The sequence below is a fragment of the Mesocricetus auratus genome, unplaced genomic scaffold (genome assembly GCF_017639785.1).
Source record: "Mesocricetus auratus isolate SY011 unplaced genomic scaffold, BCM_Maur_2.0 Super-Scaffold_4256, whole genome shotgun sequence".
Classification (NCBI taxonomy): Eukaryota; Metazoa; Chordata; class Mammalia; order Rodentia; family Cricetidae; genus Mesocricetus; species Mesocricetus auratus.
Window position 1 is genome coordinate 94622324 of NW_024429182.1, and position 8450 is coordinate 94630773.

General features: G+C 39.3%; 1 protein-coding gene across 1 annotated transcript; it reads right to left on the bottom strand.

Moving 5' to 3' along the window:
- Positions 1-1555: 1555 nt before the first annotated feature.
- On the bottom strand, positions 1556-2527 carry LOC101841688 (olfactory receptor 51M1). Its single transcript, XM_005087264.2, has one exon. The coding sequence runs from the start codon at positions 2525-2527 to the stop codon at positions 1556-1558; it is 972 nt and encodes a 323-aa protein (XP_005087321.1).
- Positions 2528-8450: the final 5923 nt, after the last annotated feature.

Here is an 8450-nt window from a genome sequence, read left to right on the forward strand (position 1 = left end):
ATGTTTGATGTTTCTTTGGCAACTGTGTCTCCTTTGTTATCATTGACATTTATTATTGAAGATGTATTGCAAGTCACTCCTTGATTTTACTGTACATAGATTTATTAATGACAGAGGCATGCATAATATCTGCACAGAGTTTCAATTAGTCTGATATCCCAATGGACATGCCCACACAACACACAAACATATAAACCCCATGCTACTAAGACAAATGTTAGCAAGGTAAATATGGGGTCTTGTGGAAGCAAATTGCATTGTCTGCTCTGTGTTTAGAAAACAAGACCATCTTTTAGGAAGTAACCTTAAAGTGGAGGCTGAAAATGGGTTGTGATCAGTTGTGGCAGGGCCAGACCCTCTGTTGATTTTTGAGTTCATATCTCCTGAGCAATGAAATTGTGACCCGACAGGTTTGCGGCAGATTCCGTGCCTGAAACTCTTCCCCTGCAAATTATTGTGCAACATCTCACAACCACAACACCTAGATGTTCAGAGTGGCTTCAGTTTAATATTGAATCGAGTTGAAAGTTTCAAGGGGTCAAAAAAAACAAGAAAGATAAATCATAGATGAGCAGAATCAGGGTCATTGTTATGATAAAGCATGAGGAACCTTAGAGGATTCCATGGCAGGCAAGGTTGACCTAGGTGAAGGAACAAACATGCCAGGCAGACAGAGCTTAAGTGAGAAGTTTTATAAGAAAGGGGAGGGAAGGGGGAAGGAAAGAGAAAAAGAGGTAAAGAGAGCCACCGAGAGTCACAGAGAGCCACAGAGAGAGGACAGAAGAGAAGTGACAGGAAAAGTCCTGTATGCCCCAGGGGAACAGCAGGAAAGAGAAGGAAAGGGAAAGAGGAGTGACCAAAGAGAGCAGTGTGAAGGGGTCTTTCTTTTAAAGGGGTCCTTTGCATCTGTGTGCAGATTATGCAACCATGGAACCCTGGGCTGACAAGGGTACTGCCTGAGTGCACTCTGCCCAGGAGACAGGTCCAGGCCAGCATAATGCTTGAATCCTTACTGTCATGGTCTTCTATAACATGAAAAATCATAGGAGAACAACTTTGGGAAGAGTTGAGGAATTCTATTTAGACCACCTTAATGCAAGTGTGTCAGATATTGATGAACTGAGAGGACTTGGGTATTCGACAATGAGATTTAACCAGAATAGAGAGGAAGGAGACTCTGGCCAAGTAGAGAAGATGGGAAGAGTCCCAAGAGGTCATGGAAAAGGTGTACTTCTTCAGGGCATTTACAACAAATCAGATTTGTTCATTGCTAAGATCTACTCTGGATGCTGTATTTATTATTTTCCTCTTAAGTTTGTGTTAATTTTTATATTAGTACTGTTCTGCTATGTAACTTTTGATGCTACTCAAACTGCCAATCTCAAATGTAGGAGGAGGCATCCTAATTTAAGAAAGAAAAGATCCACGTTCTTAAGCCACAAGTTGAAAGAAATCAAACACACATTTTATTTATGGTTGGGAGGTTGATGCTATCATGGTATCAGGTGTTATAACAAACAGCACTGAGAGTTTTGGCTTACTAGAGTAATGGTATTCAGTGATGCATTTCTCCCCAGGATTCAGAATTGTCCTTTCCAAAGCCTAGGAGCTTTGTGATTGCCCTTCGGATCTCCTTGGTCTTAATACTGTATATGACTGGATTAAGCATGGGTGGTACAAAGAGGTAGATGTTGGCCATGAGAAGGTGCACAGCAGGTGGAGCATTCTTCCCAAAGCGATGTACCAAGGACAACCCTGTCATGGGCACAAAGAACACAAGCACAGCACAAAGGTGTGAAGTACAAGTTTGGAAGGCTCGGATCTGTTCCTCTTGGGAAGCCAGTCCTGCCACAGTGTACAGGATGAAGCTGTAGGACAGTGCAATGAACACCAGGTCCAGCATCACAGTAAACACCACCAATGACAGTCCATATAGATTGTTGAAGGTGGTGTCTACACAAGCCAGGTGTATCACTTCTTGGTGTAGACAGAATGAGTGGGAGAGGACAAGAGGTCCACAGTAGGGAAAAGCCTTCAGGAGAAGAACAATTGGGATAAGGGCTACGGGTCCCCTGAGAATGACACATAGGCCTGCCCTGATCACCCTCTCACCAGTGATAATGACTGAGTACCTCAGGGGATGGCAGATGGCCACATAACGATCAAAGGACATGACAAGGAGCACTGCAGACTCCATGAAGGAAAAAGAATGGATGCAGAACATCTGGATTTGGCAGGCTCCAAAATAAATGCTATGGCAATTGAACCAAAAAATACCCACAGTGGTGGGAAAGGTAGAAACTGACAGTCCCAGGTCAGTGAGCGCCAGCAAGGAGAGTAGATAGTACATGGGTGTGTGCAGATGAGGGTTCGTCTTAATAATCATAAGAATGAGACAATTGCCTGAGATGGCCACCAGGTACATCAAGAAAAAGGGGATGAAAATCCAGTGTTTAAAGTCTTCCAAACCAGGAAAGCTACTGAGGTAGAACATGGGGCTAAAGTGAGTAATATTAGACAGGAACATGAATTAAGAAGTAAGAAGATAGTCTTCCTCAAGGACGGAGCTGAAAATAAATGGATATTTCTGATTATTAATTAGTTCTTCAGCTTCACAAAACTCACATATCTATGAGGAACTTTGCAATTATCTCTCCTTTTGTATCCTCAACCCCTCTCATTAGTTATATGCTTTCGCCATTCACATCACATTATTAGAAATTTCTTTAGAAATTATTAGAAATTAGTAACTGTCACTAGGCTTCTCCCCTATATATATGTTACCTCTCTCCCTCTCCCTTCTTCTCTGTTTTTTTTTTGAGATAGTGTTTCTCTGTATAGCCCTGGCTGTCCTGGAATTTGCTCTGTTGACCAGGCTGACCTCAAACTCAGAGATTTTCCTGCTTCTGCCTCCAGAGTTCTGACATTAATTTCTAGCCATTTGTACTAGATTTTCATCATATCCATTCCTTAAATATGGATATTTTTAGCCCTAGGCATTTTTTGGGATACTCTCCTATTTCTCCTCAGGCAATAAAATTTACTCTCATGACTTCATTTTCCATCTTTATTCTGATCAGAATCAAATTTGTGCCTCCACAATTTCTCTTTTGATTTCCAGATTTGTATGTAGTAGCATGCTTGACATCTGTAACTTGATTTTTACACAGCCCAAAAGCAAGGTAAAAATTTATGTCTTTCCCAAAAATATTTTTATTATTTCGTGTTGCTTATGTTATGGGTATAATCACATTTTTGTTTTTCCTATTTTGCAATGCTGGGAATATATTCTGATTATGGCTTCCCCTCCCTCAATGACTTCCAGATTTTTTCTGAGTTCCCATCTACTCAATTTCACACCATTATTAATTATGATGATGTGTTGTGCAAAATACAGGATAAAATCCGGTTAAAATATGAGAGAAGTAATAATGAAAAGGGAGCCGACTTTTTGGGTTATGGGTTAGGACTGATCATTGACTTTAGGTACATATACAACTCCTGATGAGCTATTGACAGCATAGATGCAACAGTTAAATTACTAAGAATTGTATTTACAGAACTATGAGAATGAGAAAAATCAGTATGTACTGAAGTCTTCAGTGATATGCCTGGGGAGGTGACTTGTTGGGGAAGTCTTATGCCAATAAAGCACTGTCTGGCCAATAGGGAATCTAGATAGGAGGGACTAGGAGTCCAGGAGGACTCTGGGAAGGAGAAACACGAGAGAGTCAACATGTAACGCCATGGGGTAGGAGCCCGGAACTATTCTCCGGTAAGAGACACACTTAGATGAACAATTATGGGGTAATTACTTAAAGCAGAGCTAGCCAGTAAGAGACAAGCAAGGCCAACAGCTTCATAATTAATATAGCCTCCTGTGTGTTTATTTGGGACTGATGCGGCTCTAGAACCAGGCTGGCGGGAAGGCTTCTCTCAAGGAAAAAGCTTCTCATAACAGAATGGTTGTCAGGAGCGGGATTGAATTTCCACGCAAAATAACAAAAGATTTAAAGGAATTTTAGAAACAGAAGAACAGAGAGAAACACAGATTTTGGTAGCAGCATTTTCTCAGGTGTGCTCTGTTTTGCTAGCAACAAGCTGAGATTCACGTGGCTCGCTTAATGGAGTCTTCCTGACTCGGCATAAAAAGAAAAAAAAACCAGCAAGGTTGTTTTAAGAGACTCTGCTAATGATTAAAAGGGGTGTACGTACAGCTGGAAGTGGCAGCTTTTGCTGGATGTCAGCATGGACTGAGGCGGTAAGCTGGAATCACGCTTACGCCCGCCATCTTGAAACGACAGTTTAAAACAGCCGCGGTTTTAACAGATAAGACACATGGCCAGAAAAACGTAAAGATTTACAGTAAAGTCAGACTTGGATGAACAAACCTCTAAAGGTTTACAGTGTGTTTAAAAATATACGTGAGACTGAGAGAGAAAATAAAACGACAAAGTGATAAATGCATACAAAAGCCGGCTGTGGTGGCACACATCGGTAGGATTTACTTCAGAGGCAAAGGCAGGCGGATTTCCAAAGAGAAACCCTGTCTCAGAGAAAAAGAAATAAAAGTGAAAGAAATAAAGTAATAATAGATAAATAAATAAGCCACACAGAGATGGAAAATACACAGAGAGTCTGGATACTGTATACTATTGTGTTTTTCAGTTTTTTGATTACTCAGGAAGGAACATCTGCTAAAGTACACTTGATTATAAATGCTGCTGAATTAATCCAACTTCTATATTTTAAAAATGCCTTGACTTCAAAATTTAAGTATAAGGATATGTTACTTGGAAAAGGAGATTTTACTTATGTTTCCACAGAAAATGAAAAGCTGAGGATTCCTTCTAGGCTTCTGTGGTTTGATGAACCAAGACCCCCGGAAGCAGTGGGCCAGGTGTTCCAACTATTGAGACAGCTAAGATGATGCAGCTTTACAGACCCTGAAAATATGGACTTATACAGGTTTCTGAGTTTTGTCATGATCCCCATGGTATGAACAGCGCCCCTTCCAGCAGGAAGCAGTTTGGAATGAGCAACGTCCTGATTCCCATCTTGTTTATAAATCTTTGTTTTCATTTAAATGGGATTGTTTATAATTGGCTAATGATCACAGCCAATATTTTTTAATGGTAAAAAAGGGAATTATGGTATGGGTATTGTTTTTCATTTATTGATACAAATTCAAGGTCAATTTTGTGATGTGAATATTTCTCCTCTTGATTAAGTACTGTGCTTATACTGATCTTTTAAAATGTAGTGCATAATTGAATACAGACTCTAGATAGTTATTGATAATAGAATTTATAGTTAGGTAAGTTAGGTTTTCTAGATATACAGAAATATATTTGAGATAGATAAACAGTCTTCAAACCTTTCAAAGACCTTCAGAAAATGGCATTTAAAATGCTTTAGGGTTTTTCTTGACAATGAGAAATGTCTGCTCCTGGCAGCACCAATTACATATGAGAGGAAGATGGACATCAAAGAAACTTGTTATGGAGTTTACTTTCAACATGGCAAGATTAGCTATTTGGGCAAGAAACTGCTCTTGCCTGTACTGCTTGACTGTTGTTGTATAATCTGGACATGCAGGACCCACAGGAAAGTGACTGCTGAACTCAGTATTACAGGGTTCCTGCTTCATGGAAGAGTCTACGGGACTTTCTGCAGGACACAGAAAAATGACTGACAGACTCCTGATGCAGATGGACAGTTTGAAATTTCCTGCTTTGCTGAGAAGTGTTCCAGACACACTGTGGCCTATGGGCTGAAGATGGATGCCCCAACGTTACAGAGGAACTTTGGGTGACTGTCCAGGTGGCAAGATGTCTCTGTCAATCCTAGTGTTTATATATTATGCTTCTGTGGTCTTTGATGGAGTTGAAGACAGATAGTTATAATTATAGTTTTCCTTAATTATGATAAAAGATAAGCTACATATAGAACTTTAGACTCACAAGGATGGGATGGATGATATTTTCTTTAAATCTTGCTGAATGTTGATAGACAAAATATTGTAACTGTATTCTTACTTGATAACTGTTCTGTTATATATGATTTGAATATGTTAAAGTTAAGACCTTTCTTTTCATTTAAACAGAAAAGAGGAGATGTTGGGGAAGTCTTATGCCAATAAAGCACTGTCTGGCCAATAGGGAATCTAGATAGGAGGGACTAGGAGTCCAGGAGGACTCTGGGAAGGAGAAACACAAGAGAGTTAGAGATGTAACACCATGGGGTAGGAGCCCGGAACTATTCTCCGGTAAGAGACATACTTAGATTAACAATTATGGGGTAATTACTTAAGCAGAGCTAGCCAGTAAGAGACAAGCAAGGCCAACAGCTTCATAATTAATATAGCCTCCTGTGTGTTTATTTGAGGACTACAATGTGGCAGAGCCCAGGCGACTGGCGGGTGATAAACCAAAGCGGCTAGCAAAGAAAAAGCTTCTCTTAACAGTGACTGGTGGGTGAAATAAGGAGAAAATGTAGTAACGGTGCAGGAGAAGTCAACGGAGGATACTGAAAGACAGAAAAACAAAAAACAAATGAAGCTGGGCAATGGTGAGGAACACTTAATCCCAGCACTTAAGAAGCAGAAACAGGTGGATCTTTGAGTTCAAGGCCAGCTTGGTCTACAAAGAAAGTTTGTCTCAAAAAACCAAAAAAAGACCCAAAAAACAACAAAGCCACAAACAAACAATAAAACAACCCAAACCAAAAACAACCCCTTCAAAAAACCAAGCAAAGAAAAGTTTATATTTACAAACAAAAAAATAATGAAAAAGACAATGATGAACCCAAATCACTTTACCTAGGGAGTGAAAATATTTTCCTCATTTGACCTCTCCATTTCTCTAGTAGCTACCTAGTCAAGCAAATAACCCACAATTTATTATTTTTTATAATTCACTTAGTCAGGGAAATGCTCTTTAAATACATTTGTAAGTTCCTATGTTTATTATGTCTTTAAAATATCTGATTTAGTTACATCAGTTATACATATTTCTGACCATGCCTTGCCATTTTGCTTTCCTTTCAGAAGCTTTGATATATTGGCTGGTTCCTTTCTGATTCTTATAATAGTTCCCATTGGACTTTCTCTTCTGTTATTCAAAATGTTCATGCTATTCAATTTTTTGACCTTGTATATCTTAATTTCTCAGTTATTGTTTGTTATTGTTATAAAGATGCCTGTAAATACTTATCTCTAATCCAGATAGCTCTGTTATGTAGCCAGTGTGAATCACTGACTCTTCAGTTGCTTGTTAATGTGTGCCTGTTACACTTAATACATTTACCACTGAGTTCAAGTCCATCATCCCATATTTAATTGTCTACTTGTGATCTTTAGATATCACTTACTGTTTCCAAATATGCACTACATACTTTTTATTTTCTTTATCTATTTTTAACTGATTTCAGTCTTTCTTACCTTTTAAATATCCCTTCATTTATTTATTTATATGTATATTTTTTAAGAAAAATAGTTTTTCATTTTATTCTCACCATAGATTCATAAATAATCTAGGACGTTTCCTTCATAGCGTACTCTATAACCCAATCAAACTGCTTGCATTTCTGACAGAAAAGGACTTCAGTGCAATAACATGTATGCACACTTCATCATGCTGCATCAACAACAAAAGTTTTTGAGGCCCTGGAGAAACATCACTCCAAATGAAACTTGAACATGTGAGCTATGGTCAGAAGGGGGGATAATCCAGGTTCTACCAGCAGCTGTTCCTGGCAGCCATGTTGTTAGATAACAGGTGTTTTAAAGTAAATTTCCTGAAATTTTTGCTCAGTTTACATGTGTTTTTCAAGTGTGGTTTCCAAGAAGAACATAAATCTTCAACCTCATGCCAGTTTATATATGTGAATTTGTTGAAAGGGGTTCTAATTGAAACTCTCCTATTTCCAGACAATACTGGGGGGCTCTACAGAGTAAGATGATTCACTGGCAATTAAGACAGACAGTGCATCTCACTTTAAGACTTTTACAATTATACAATTTATCCAATATAAAATGGGCTACCAGAAGCAGGCACCCACAGCTAAACACTGCACCATATTCCTGGAATCTAGTTATAGAGAGGGAGGTGGGACGAGCAAAGGATCCAAGACCCGTTCTGGAGAAAACCACAGAAACAGTTGACCTGGCTTAGTGAGAGCATGGAGACCCTAGTCATAAACCTGGGGGACCAGTATAGAACCCAACCAAGCCCTCTGAATGTGGGTGCCAGGTAGGAGGTATGGGCAGTCTATGGAACCTCTAACAGTGGAGCCAGTGCCTCATGCACAAATGGACTTTGGGAATCCATTCCCTTTGGAGGGATACTATTGCAGCTCAGATACAGGCCATTTACAAGCCAGAATCTATCAAGACTTTCAGACTTTCTATGTATCTTTGTAGTCATCATTTTAGTTCTTATTTTCCCAAA